This window comes from Pseudorasbora parva, chromosome 3, assembly GCF_024679245.1.
Source record: "Pseudorasbora parva isolate DD20220531a chromosome 3, ASM2467924v1, whole genome shotgun sequence".
Taxonomy (NCBI): Eukaryota; Metazoa; Chordata; class Actinopteri; order Cypriniformes; family Gobionidae; genus Pseudorasbora; species Pseudorasbora parva.
Genome location: NC_090174.1, coordinates 33,234,273 through 33,247,711, shown reverse-complemented (window position 1 = coordinate 33,247,711; position 13,439 = coordinate 33,234,273). Strand labels below are relative to the sequence as shown.

Sequence of the window (13,439 nt, the reverse complement as noted above, 5' to 3'; positions counted from 1 at the left end):
AAATATGGCAATTTAGTTAACACCAGGCCTCTCATTACATTGATTTTCTACATATATTTTTTAACAACTGCAACTTTTAATATTCATAAAATATGCAGACATGCAGGTTTATAACTGTGAATAACAATAACAAGCATTAAAAGGATTAGATTCATTCAACTATACAGGTCAAATGTAGAGTTTAAAAATACTGCTGTTGAGTGAGTGACAGCAAATTTGTCACCATATTTTCTCTTTTTGGAAAGTCAGGGAAATAGGCCTATAGATTTTTATTTTTTTAGTTGTTTTCATAAAAGTGACCATTGCAACAACATTTGCTACAGTCTCCCAATTTACCCCGCTATACCAGTGCACGGTATAACCTGTTATTCTTTACGTCCTCGTTCAAAATCCAGAAACGTGAAAAGGGTTCATTACGCCTTCAACCTTATGACGACCACTTCCTCTAAAGCCCTATGATGTCATGACCCCAAGAGTTCTGCCTAGAGACAGTAGACATTAATGTACTTCACACGTGACAACATTTACTGTGAAACTCCACCCAAAATGAAACTTCTGTCATCATTTACTCATACTCAAGTTGTTTCAAAACTGTATGATGTAATTCTGTGAGACATTAAAAATGATTGGTTTTTTTAAAGAAATGTCTGTATTTTGACTAAACAATGGAAGACAATGGTAACCAAAACTGTTCTTCGAAATATATTATTTTGTGTTCCATGCTTTGTCAAATCTTCAACATCTCTGACAACTTTCATGTGCTTTAAAGCGAAAATATTATTCAGTTATTAAAAGCAGTTACAGCAAGCATAAGCATACATCTGCATCAGCCTTTAATACTGGGATCCTAAAAGCAACACTATGTTCACGGCGGACACATACATAATTCATATACATGCATGACCACAAACTGCCTTAATGCAAGTCATTTCCCTGAAAGACAACTTTGCACATTAATATTCTATAGTGCTTAGTATACAGAAAGATAAAAGTCTGATAACCTGATATTAAGATTTATAAGTCATCTTTTCCCCCTTCATCTTCCAATATCACTAATAAATGCCACTCGTACTTAACTTCTACATGAGAAAAATGATAAGCAGGTCATCTAAATAGTAAACTCTAAAGCCTTCTATGGGAAAGTACTGCACAATAGTAAAGAAAACTGCGTGAGAAGGATTGAAACTGATATTTAAGATCCCATTACAGAATGATATTGGGATGCATTGCAATGTACAGCACTGGGGCATATGAATATGTGTATCATGCATATTCACAGAAATGTGATAGAGTTTATCAATAAAGACAAATTATGACAGATATATGCAGCAACCTTTTTTACCCATGTCATAAACAGTTCTCTTCAAATGGGAAAACTGCTGGGAAAATGAAGGCAAGGAAGGCAAATAGAGGGAATTCTTCACATTTGTAACACTTTAACATCAGAGACTTGGGGGTGTCTTCATACTCTAGTGTTAAGTTTGTGGCCAAACAGACAATAAGTACAGTCAAGTGGGTCACTGAAGCCATTGGAACAGACCCCGCTACACATTTACTCAAACTGTAAAATACACAAAAACTAACAAGCACACAAGCAACTTCATTCTCACAAAGAAGAACACAGATTGCAAGACGAGGGTTCTCTTCTCTTTATGCAGAAGCGCAGTCATGTCATGTATCTTCAGTTGAATCAGCGACAAAGTAACTTCCTTTTATAGGTGACAGTCTGGTGCACATACAACTATTTCCTCTTTCGGACACATGCATAGACATCATGCACACAAACAAAAGTCCACAAAAGCAGCCCTGTGCTATCAACAAATGCAATCTGCATGCTAACGACCCTGACAGTAACAGTAAAACCAAACCAGTGAATGTTTAGTGTTATCTAAAACAGCCACAGGCTTCTTTCGGCCAACAAGCCGTGTGACTGTCAGCGAATCAAAACATGGCTTGATATAAACAAACGAGCCTTCATACAGCTAAAATGGTTTTGAGACAGCCAAATAATCACAAAAGGCCTATTCACGAATGACACTCAATACTGTTGAATGGGAGTGTAGACATGATGCTGTGTGTAAGGTGTGCATGAATGAATGGATTAGTGTCCCTCCTCCCACTGTCTGCTTCTCATCTGAATGGCAGTTTGCTGCAGCAAGACTACCATTACAGACCACAGACACTTCCGAAAGAGATGCAGCCATTTCATTTTTTACTAGCTAATCCATATAATTCTGCAATATTTATAATAGAGCTTATAGGCCTAGTGCTCAATAGACTCTGATTTGCAAGACCAATAATCATTTACATAAACAACAGCTTGTTATACTATTACAAACATCTAAATCATAATTCTAAAGATTAGCTGAAAATAAAATGAGTGTTTAAATGGCATTCACAGTTGCTTGCACGTTGACTTGCGCTGAGAGGATGAAGGAGCGTTATTATAGAGACGATGGGCTGCATCTTTTGTCTGGCACTACAGCCTCTATCTGCATTTACCTACGGTTTCAAAAATGTTTTTTTTTTTTTTTAAATTTTACCATCCATGAATACCATATCCACTAAATAAACTGTTCCCGTAATGATACATAAAACGGCTCCGTCAAATATAAAGAGAGCATTCTTTGTCGCGTGCTGTTAGTAGGCTATAGATAGGCTGCAGTGGTGACAACGGGTTTGCATGTGAAAACTTGCTGAATTACTGGAGCAAAGATAATAAAAATTATCTTCTATCGTTCAAGCTGAAGTCTAGTTTCATTTATTCGTGAAATATGATATGTAAAAAATGGGATGTGGAACCAAAACAGAGACGCCAGTGCCAAAGCAAGTATTTCTAATGCCAAGTCTAAATTTGCTTGTCACCGCACGCAAGCTACAAAAAACACGAGAGATAACGCGTGATAGGCGGTTCTCTTGTAACGTTACACACACCATGTGCACTGGCTCCATTGTAGTGAACACACAAACACCCATTGACACACCGCACAAATGCACCAAAAAGGCACCCACGCTCTTCGGTTTATGTTTTTGTTGTCCTCGTGAAACAAGAATAGTGAGAAGCGTGTCAGTGGAGCACGAAAGGAGATTATCCCACATCTGCGGGACCCACCTGCTTGTGTAGTATCGGTCAGATCGTAGTTGAGCCCCGGGTATTCGCGCAGTTTTCTTCCGCTGATGTTGAGCATCCCGGAGCAGACGGCATCTTCCAGTGCACGTTCCAGACTGCGTGCGGTGTGTAGCGGGTGCTGGTGCTGCTGCTGCTGCTGTTGCATCACGCCCGGGTTCCAGTGCGCGACGTTCAGATAATGCTGGCTCTGGAGAGCCGCCGCGGGTCCCACAGCTCCCTGACTCGCCGCCATTTTCATAAGTGAAATTATTCTTACAATAATAATAGGGGGCTGCCTGGCGTGCCGCGCATGCGCCGAGGACGCAGACGGAGTTGGGGCGGGGAAGGGCTACTACTGGAAAGGGGCGGGGGATTTGGCACAGCTCTAACGGCAGGTACAAGGATGACCAAGAGAAACCATTCATATTTTTGTTTTACATAATTAGACCAGTGTTATGTATTTTGTCATCGGGGATATTTATGTGAGGCGAGAATAATGGATTCTGATTGCATCACTTTCAAAAGCTACAGTTTATAATTTAGTCATATAGGCGTTTTTAATCTCTTAAATAACTGTTGAGTGAAAAGGTAAACGATGGGTTTAATGACTTTCCTTTTAGGGCGTATCCTTTCATGTGGTAGGGTTGCGGTGAGTGTGGTAGGCTCTAGGCTACAGAGAATGGGCCAGTGGAGCTCAAAGGCGAACCCTTGCGGCTGAATAGAGAAAATCCTTGGAACGTAATGACCCCATTACAAAATCTATAATAATAATAATAATAATAATAATAATAATAATAATAATAATATATATATATATATATATATATATATATATATATATATATATATATATATATATATATGTATATATATATATATGTGTATATATATATATATATATTGCTTTTTATCTATAAGCTAGTGTGCTCCAAGACAATGACAAAATTCACAATTAGAGAAGCATTCTCTCACTTCCACCAATGGATGATTGATTTTGATGACATCTGCACTTCAGTATCTCAAATCTTGTCAATAGGGAATATTAGTTAATTCATCTGCTACTTCTTTTAGATACATTTAGTATTTCATAAATGTAATTGTTAATTACATTAAAAAAAGCCTATCTTTTTTAAATTTCATAAAAATTTCATTTCAGTATTTCATAAATGTATTTCATAAATGTATGTGTTTGTGTGCGGGGGGGGGGGGGGGGACCTAAATATTATGTTTAAAAAAATATGAGAGCTGTTTAAAATGTATTTCTTTTTGTAAACATTTCATAATTTTATTTAACTTTATGTCTATCTTAAGTTATTGTTTTATTTATTTATGTATTTATGTCTAAGTTATTTTTGTTTATTCAATGTAGGCCATTCTGTGGTTGTCATTCTTGTCCCATCCTTGATGAGCCTGAATAGATCATTTATAACAAATATTGCAATATTCCATTAAAACTTTTGATTAGTGACTTAACTATGCTATTACAAGAATATATGTAAAAAGCTCTCTTCTAAAATGGACTGTTTTATTAAAACAGTTTTGAAATAAATAAAACTAAAAAGAAAAGTAATAAAATTTTATAAAATGTAAACAATGTAATAAAAACTGCAGAGGGCACATATTTAGCCATGGTATTTATCTGTCATCCTTAAAAAGTAACTTCAGTGATTTAGCATTAAGCTTTGTATTTAAACTGGGTCATAATGTAGTAGAAATTATTTTGAATTCGGTGCCTTCTAGACTGAGAAAAGAGAAAATGTATTTTTGCCTCATGCGAATGAAAGACAACAACTCCCAGAATGCACTTGCTCCGCTGCCGTAGGAGGCCACTCCCAAAGCCACCGCTACTGGTAACTGGATCACTTGCCCACCGCGACAAAGCCTCTCCGTAGTGTTAATAAATCACTTAGTTCAGTTAGAGAACATATACATTCAAAAACTGAATGTGTCTGTTCAATATAATGTGAGTGAGCTGAGTGAGAGTCGCAGCACAGGAGTCAGATTACATTCACCACAAGAGCGAAGAGCTGAGGTAATCGCGGCCCTGGCATAAGTTCAGCACGTGTTCATTTTGGCGAGTTTTCAGTTAAAGCCTTTGGAAACTTAACTTTCATATAAATTTATTTGAAAAGTTGAAACACTCACTTTGCTCCGCACCGCTCTGTTTACATGAATGCCGGCTGTCCGAGCGGAGTGCTGTGAGTGAGATGCCCCCATTCCTGGCTGGTTTGAAAACATGCGGAAATAGCTCCTTCTGCTGGCTTTAGTCTTTAGCCTCTGGCCAAAAAGTCCTATTCGTCAAGTAATGATGGTAAACTGCAGTGGTTAGGCAACTTCTTAAACGTTACTTCAGTGATTTAGCATATGGCTTTGTATCAGAAATCAGTGAGTATATTCGAATGACCGTGCTTTCTGCCTTATCACCCAGCTTAGACGAGAGATTTAGGTAATTTATTTCTGGGATTTCTGGGCAAATATCGTCATTTTGTATAATCTGTTTTTTTTTTAGCATGATCATTTGAATATACTCCCAGTTTTCTACTGGTACAAAGCCATGCTAACCACAGCAACAGTAGGCTGCAGCTGTATCACTCATTAGGCTAATTGACGAGTGAAGAAAGAAGAAAAGAAGAAGACTTTCTTATAAAAAAGAAAATTACTTTACAATTTACAATGAATTTTGACATAGTGTAAACACTGGGTATAGCCTTCATTTATGATAGCATTTTTAAATAGCATTTTATATTAAACACTATTATACATTAGTAGTATATTTATACTACTAATGTATAATAGTGTTTAATATAATATAATACTGAGAGGAAACTTGTTTTATTTAGAGAGAAAAATGGACAGACCCTGTCCAGGATTAGACATTGCGCTATTTTAAGGGCACTTGCCTCATTGGTCGTCTGATTCACGTGCTGCTGGGCTGGGTCTCACCATTCACTTGATCGACACAAATAAACACAAGGAAAGCGCCTTGAAACCTGGTCGATTTTAAAAGTTTCATTGTCTTGTTGTTGGCGTTTCTGTATTCTGTCACGTTTGGAAGTAACCGAGTATAAATACTTTAGATTTTTCGAGCCGTCAGAAACACTGACACGTGACGCCTTTGAAACTTTTGCGTGCATAACGACACTTGGAAGACGAAATGGGGGAGAATGAGGTACAGATGGAGAGTACAGATCAAATGCAGGAGTCTCACGCTTCAAGTTCGGACAAAATCGACCTGTCTTTAGGTTAGTAATTGCGAGGATAGACATTGTGATTTGGATGCGTTGGCAGGATCCGTATGGTTTCGCTTCTGTGGTGTTCCTTGTAGAGAAACAGTGGTCAGCTCACTCAGCTGTCACAAACATTCAACAGCTGTCACCAACGTGCTCGTGCACAAATCATTTGCCTTGAGTTTAGCAGGATAATAAATTACTTTAATGATACGTGAATTAAAAAAATGAGTTAAAAGTAGGCTATAAGGAAAATAAAACTTTCATCCACCTGTAGTCAGGGTGCGCCCTTGTAGACTCTATTCAAGCGTTCTGTGGAAAATAATTCAGTTCTCAATTCATAATATACTTATACTGAGTCAAAACACCAATAGGCTTACACCTATTAGTGTATTATCAATAATATAAAGTAGATTTCACAGAAGTATATCCAAATTTTAACTTTTTAAAATATTTTTTATATCATTCATCTTTAAATTGAATGTTTACTCTTTTGGTAAACAACACTTTTTTTGCCTTTTGTTTTCACAGATGACATTATAAAGCTGAATAAGAAAGAGCAGAAGGCAAACAGAGCTAGAAGTAAACGTGCTTCTAACAGGGACAACGTCTTGAAGAAACTCAATCAGGTTCCACAGCAGCAGAGGGGACTCAGGCGAGGAGCGCAGCAGTACCAAGGCAAGCACACTTACATTTGTGACAGCTGATAAATTTTGACTATTGACATGTGACTTCTGCCTGGCCAGATCTGTAAAAATGCTTCAAGTGAACTGTATTTAAATGCTTGGTAAACAAGTTTCTAATAGAGGCTTGTCCCACAGGTCCTAGCAGGTTGAGAGGTTTGAGGAGACAAAGGGGAACCGGGAGGGGAATGGTGTCAAGAGGGGGTTCACTAAACAGAGACGCTGCTGCTACCACGGTATGAAATGTATTGTTGTTTCTGTGGCTTAAATAGAATTATGTAATTGAAACCAGTTATTGCTCTCTCCTTGACATAGGGTGGACAGTTTGACCAGACCACATTCACATCGAGGGGGACATTCAGAGGACGAGGAAGAGGTAGAGGAAGAGGCGGACTAAGCAGGTTCTATCTCTTCTCTGTTTTACCTTTATCATCTTAAAGGCACAATATGTAAGATTTTTGGATTAAAATATAAAAAATCACTAGAACAATGTTATATATTATATTGACTTTGAATTTTTATTATCCCAAATGTTTCCTAAAAATCCAGAGAAATCAGCTATTTAACCAGTGTAGTGGCCCGTGTCATTGTGTCGCCTTTCAATTACATTATATCCAAATTACCCTTGATTTCCGCACAGAAATGCCAAATATGCTTTAAAATATTGTGTTTTATTAAACAGGTAAGCAACTGTTTGGTTACCTTTATCGACAGAAAAAAAATCATTGTTATATATACACCAATTAGGCAGAATATTATTACCACCTTCCTTATATTGTGTTGTTCCCCCTTTTGCTGCCAAAACAGCCCTGACCCATCGAAGCATGGACTCCACTAGACCCCTGAAGGTGTGCTGTGATATCTGGCACCAAGATGTTAGCAGCAGATCCTTTAAGTCCTGTATGTTACGAGGTGGGGCCTCCATCGATCAGACTTGTTTATTCAGCACATCCCTCAGATGCTCGATTGGATTGAGATCTGGGGAATTCACCCTTCGCAAAGACCAGCCCCCTTAGTTACTGTTGCTATATGTCCTACAAGTGTTCGATACCCGCAATGGCGCTCCCACTGTCAATTCGTGCACTCCCTGGGGAAATAGTGATCAATTTCTGGAAAAATGACATGTTGATTTCAGACAGAAGCAGAAAGAAATGTCTGCTTTATGCATTTGAGGGATTTTTTTCAGGATGTGAACGTGACTAGAAATGAAATAAACAAAATAAAGATCGTAGCCAAAGCCTACAAGTGACAGAGTAAAACTGAACAACCGCATTACTTGGCGATTGAGAGAGAGGATAGCAACATTAAGGAGCAACACTGTTCCCGTAAAGCAAGCTGGGTGTCTGCTCACTATTATAATCATTAAAAGATCATATATAACATCATATTCAGTTATTCAGCTACCGTTAGCTAACAACCGTAACATTATTAAGTGTGCTGTAAGGTAAGGACATAATGTGTGGTTAGCTCCACAGGTTTCTGTGCTCATGCAGTTGGTCTTATCTATACCCTGGACCTCTGTAAAGCCCAAATATTACCAGTATTACAGGCCAGACCTCCACAAGCCTGCCACAACAGTGGCAGAAAAATGACACTGCAGCCCGTAACAGCTGTTGTAACGTTAGTGGCGAAGGTGAACCGAAAACGGAAACCCATCTTCTGTCACTACAGCAATGACAGGTGTGTTGTTTTTCACGATTTATAAATGAGGATATAAATACCAAATATGATGAACCATTTAAATTACTGTGGTATAAATTACTGTACCAATAAGCTAGACTTGTATGACACAATTCAGACGTGAAGTTTGTGTAGAGCGTTGTCTGAATTCTGACAGATGAGGATTTCGGACAGGTTTCAGGAACGGATGAAACTACATCGCCAAGCCTTTCTGGATACCTGCTGTCTGCGTTGCAAGTCCCATACGAGCACATTTTTACAATTTTTCATGTTAAAAACTACATCAGTCTACTAAGCGTGGTGGTTTGTTTGTCGGACAAATGGCGAATAGCAACGGGGGGGCGCACAATATCGGCGTTGTGATTGGTCAGAGCGCCTGCCAATCAAACTCGCCGTGAAGGGTGAATTAGGGGGCCATGTCAACACCTCAAACTAGTTGCTGTGCTCCTCAAACCATTCTTGAACCATTTTTGCTTTGTGGCATGGGCGCATTATCCTGCTGAGAGTGGCCACACCCACTAGGGAATGCCATTTCCATTAAAGGGTGTACACGGTCTGCAATAATGCTTAGGTAGGTGGTATGTGTCAAAGTAACATCCACATAGATGACAGGACCCAAGGTTTCCCAGCAGAACATTGCCCAAACCATCACATTGCTTCCTTTTTCCTATAGTGCATTCTGGTGCAATGTGTTCCCCAGGTAAGTAGGGAATGCACTGGCCATGCATGTGATACAAAAGAAAACATGATTCTTCAGACCACGTCACCTTCTTCCATTGCTCTGTGGTGGTCCATTTATGATGCTCACATTGGCGCTTTCAACGGTGGACAGGGGTCAGCGGCTATGTAGCCCCATACGCAACAGGCTGCGATGCCCTGTGTATTCAGACACCTTTCTGTCAGAACCAGCATTAACTTCTTGAACAATTTGAACTACAGTAGCTTGTCTGTTTAATCGGTAACACAGTTCGATTACACAGCTAGTCTTATTGTTTGAATCTCTTGTTTTCTTGATTTACTGCAAGTAGTATGTTTGTACCCAAAAAGTAAGTGGCTAACATAGCAAAATAAAACAGCTTTATTTGTAGTAGCAAATACAGCATTTTTTCCACTATACAATGTTTTAAAATGAATTGCATGCCATTTAGCAACTCAAGTCATCCAGCTTTTATTATTATGATATTCTATTATTGGTCTAGCTTACTGCAGCGTGCACCAAGTGTCTCATAGCAGCCACCAAGCGAACACACAGAGTAACATTATATCATAACTTCCCACCGACTCTATACACGATGTGATTGGCCCGGCAAGAGTTAGGGGAATACAGCTCAGAAGGGTATTGAGAGTTGCTAGACGACACTCGCGGACAGATTAAATTTGCTAAACGTAACTTTGATCGTAAAATATGCATAAAAAAACACAAAATAGTGTCTGATTGTGGCATATAAGCACAACTAAAAACAGCAATTTAAAATGACCCAGGCTCTCAGCCGCACCCTGCTTCATACTACAGTAATGTTAATAAAACTTTAATACATTTGCTCACTCATGAACACTCTTTCTTTCCATCAGCTGTAGAGATAAAGACTATGCCTCTCATGATTCCATGCTCATTCATGTCCTCATCAAGCTACGTCTTTGTTATTGTTTTGAATAAGCAACCTCTAGCGGTTAAACTTATATTCTTGTCAGTTTCCTAGGTTACCCTGTTAGTTAAGTTCTGTTCAGCTGTGTTTAGTTAATTATCTCGTTCACTCAGTCTTGGTCTAGTCATCTGGATCTGTTATGTTGGAGCGTTATTATTAAAGTTTCAGTTTGTATTTTGATCTTCTGATTCTTCAGCCTGTTCCTGATTCACCGCCCATTACAACTATAATAATATTACAGTATTTTATGTATTATGTAGTAATGATAGGGCATTTGATGAATATATCTAAACATACCAATACCAAATCAAATGCAAGAATCCCAGTCTTAGTAATAAAGTATACTAAAGAAAACCTAACTAAATAAAACTAAAGTATTTATCGCTGTGTATATAATAAAGTATTTAATATTATATTCTCCTACAATAAAACAGAGCAGAATCTAAAAATACACATATGTGTCTAAATGTATAAAAAATAAAACCCTGATAATAAAACATCTAATGTAACAGGATTGTATTCAAATCCAGTTGGTAGAAATAGTCATGCTTTGGCTCAATAATTTAATGTACTGTAATTGTTTTTGTTGTTGTAGGGGTGCAATGTCAGCAAGAGGACAACGGGGTGGAAGACCATTCGTATTAGACAGAGGAGTAAGAAGGGGGAAAAGTTACATTATAAACTACTTACACGTGGATTGATTTTGTTTTATAACCTATAGTTCTTTTGTTTCCTTAGTTTTCTACCACAAAAATGGCTGAGAAATTACAAAAGTATCAGAAAATAAGAAGGTGAGTTTCTTTACGTGTTAATATGACATATCCTTAAGTCATCTCAAGGTGTGTTAACAAAATGTGTTTCTCTCTCTGTGTCTGTCACACCCACATCAACACACATACTGAAGTCAAAGAACAGCACCATCTGGCTCAACGCTGACAGTTTCCCTGCCAAATGCTAAATCTGCACCTGTTGCTGTGTGAGTGAATGAACCTTCCTCGCTGGCATCTAATTCACTGGTACATCTGTTTTTGTTTTTTTTTATTTACCTTTTCTTTGTCTCTCTCTCTCTTGCTTTTTTCTTTCCTTCAGGATAACACCTAATCACACTAGGAGGGGTGGGGCAGTGTTAAGGGGCAGATCTTCTAGAGGAGCCGGTACTTCTTCACCTAAGGGGATTCCTTTGCAATTTAACTACAAAGCAACCACTAACCAGGTGAGTTTAGCCATCTGGCACAACCTGTACACCCAGTAAAGTAGGAGGGTCAGAAATTTATTGAATTTTATTGGCTTAGTTTTTGTTAAGATAGGAAATACTTTTTTTCCCTTTTCTATCAGCTTTTAGAGCCTCTGTTTTTATTTTGTTACACAGACTACCGTATCCCTCAATGACCGTTTCACTGACCTGAGGTTCAGAGGGCAAGGACGGGGAAGGGGCGGTGGAAGAGGAGCTGTTGAAGGAGACGGAAGAGGCAGAGGAAGAGGAAACAATGTTGGGGGTGGACGAGGCAGAGGAAGAGGAAACATTATAAGTGCTGGAAGAGGCAGAGGAAGAGGAAACATTATAGGTGCTGGAAGAGGCAGAGGAAGAGGAAACTTTGTGGGGGGTGGAAGGGGTAGAGGAAGAGGAAATATTGTGGGGGGTGGAAGGGGTAGAGGAAGAGGAAACATTGTGGGGTTGGGAAGAGGAAGAGGAAGAGGAGGGGTTGGTGTGACAAGAGGGGGACGAGGCTTGACAAGAGGGAGGGGAGGATTTAGAGGAGCTGGTCGAACAGTAACTCTTCAGTGATTAGAATAAAAATAGTTTATTTTAACAAATTAGTGGTGTTTACTGCTAGGGATGCACCGATATTTCAGCAACCAATTACAATTTTTTATGTAAAATATTCCAAACCCCAAACTTTTGAACAATACTGTATGCAGTATGCAGAACAGTACTGTATGCAGAAAGGTGTAATCATAAACTGAAACATAGATTTTTAAATGCGTTTCTGTGTCAGTGTCTATTTCTTACAAACAATGTAGATAAGCAAAATGCTCTTCATCATAAACAAAAATTATGCTAGAGTGACAATTTGTAAAATTAGTTTGACTGAAATATCATGAGGCGGCCTGTTGCTGAAGAAGTTTACTTGGTTTCATTTATCACCTGAACATGACATCTTGAGCCAATCACCGAAATTGAATTAACAAAACTTAATTTCGGTTTCATTTCTGGTTTTCAGCTAAATGAAAACTTAACATTTTTAATAATCATTTTGGTGCACTACAATTTACTGTAATGGTGTGATTCAACTACAGTTTTTTTAATGATTGCTTAAGCTCGATTTTAAAAAGACTGTTTTGTCAAAACACTACACACAATTCACACATGAGTAGAAGAAACACCTCAGTTCTAAACTAAACACTAATTTAACAAATCCCAATTTTGACATTCAAATCTAATTATGTTTGAACCACTTACACACCACTTACACACTCAATCCTATGTAGACCAATCAAAATGTATGTAAAATGTCACAGGACAGCACACAAGACATTGTTTCAAACATGAAATACAGTGAATGGGTACCAAAAGTACTGATGGAGGTCATAAAGTACGCTACATTATACTGATTAAACTGTAGACAGCAGAGAAAAGTTTAGTGTTTTTTTTTTTTTTTTTTTTTTTTTTTTTACCTGTGCTCTTGAGAAATGTCAGAATTACTGTAGAAACAGTATATCTGCTAAGGTTGGGCTGAACCCTCTGTCCAGCCTCTCTTAGTGCCAACACATGGTCTACAGCATTTCGAATCGCATCTGGTTAATATGGTCCTCGTCTCTTTTTGTCCACATCCTCCTCCAGGTCTACCTCTTCCTCTTCTTCCACAGGCTCACCCTCTCATACTCCCTCTCCCTCTTCCTCTTACTACAACATTGCCTTCCATTCTTGTTGAAGACAGGTTAACTCACCGGTTGCCTTTTTTAAAGTGCTTACATCTGATTGTTGAGTTAACATTTAGGCACTTACAAGTGTCTGCACACTTGACGGCCATTTTCAAACAATTGGTTCATTGAAGTGGTATTTTGGAAAGCAGTGACATTGTTAGATTTCTGT

General features: G+C 38.3%; 2 protein-coding genes across 7 annotated transcripts in view; one reads left to right on the top strand and one right to left on the bottom strand.

Annotated features, from left to right (window-relative positions):
* The window catches only part of lrch2 (leucine-rich repeats and calponin homology (CH) domain containing 2), a 99,270-nt gene extending 95,848 nt beyond the window's left edge, over window positions 1-3,422 (bottom strand). For 3 of the 6 annotated variants that reach the window (XM_067438524.1, XM_067438525.1, XM_067438528.1), the window contains exon 1: window positions 3,113-3,422. In XM_067438524.1, coding sequence (XP_067294625.1) covers window positions 3,113-3,368 — 256 coding nt within the window. In that variant the 5' untranslated portion in view covers window positions 3,369-3,422. The remainder of the gene's footprint in view (window positions 1-3,112) is intronic. The other 3 variants (XM_067438526.1, XM_067438527.1, XM_067438529.1) reach the window with 1 other exon arrangement.
* A 2,617-nt stretch (window positions 3,423-6,039) lies between these two features.
* Window positions 6,040-13,278, top strand: si:dkey-17o15.2 (uncharacterized). Its single transcript, XM_067439822.1, has 10 exons — window positions 6,040-6,351; window positions 6,868-7,014; window positions 7,158-7,255; window positions 7,335-7,420; window positions 10,941-10,998; window positions 11,084-11,136; window positions 11,250-11,321; window positions 11,435-11,558; window positions 11,715-11,958; window positions 13,214-13,278. Exons 1-10 carry the CDS (start codon window positions 6,264-6,266, stop codon window positions 13,276-13,278), a joined length of 1,035 nt encoding a protein of 344 aa, XP_067295923.1. The 5' UTR covers window positions 6,040-6,263.
* Window positions 13,279-13,439: the final 161 nt, after the last annotated feature.

Excerpts from the sequence above, each read along its gene's own strand:
- si:dkey-17o15.2 (XM_067439822.1), top strand. The coding sequence starts at position 6,264 with ATGGGGGAGAATGAGGTACAGATGGAGAGTACAGATCAAATGCAGGAG. Across the intron at positions 11,559-11,714 it reads ACAAAGCAACCACTAACCAG|ACTACCGTATCCCTCAATGA; the intron begins GTGAGTTTAGCC and ends TTTGTTACACAG. Across the intron at positions 11,959-13,213 it reads CTTTGTGGGGGGTGGAAGGG|GCTCACCCTCTCATACTCCC; the intron begins GTAGAGGAAGAG and ends CTTCTTCCACAG.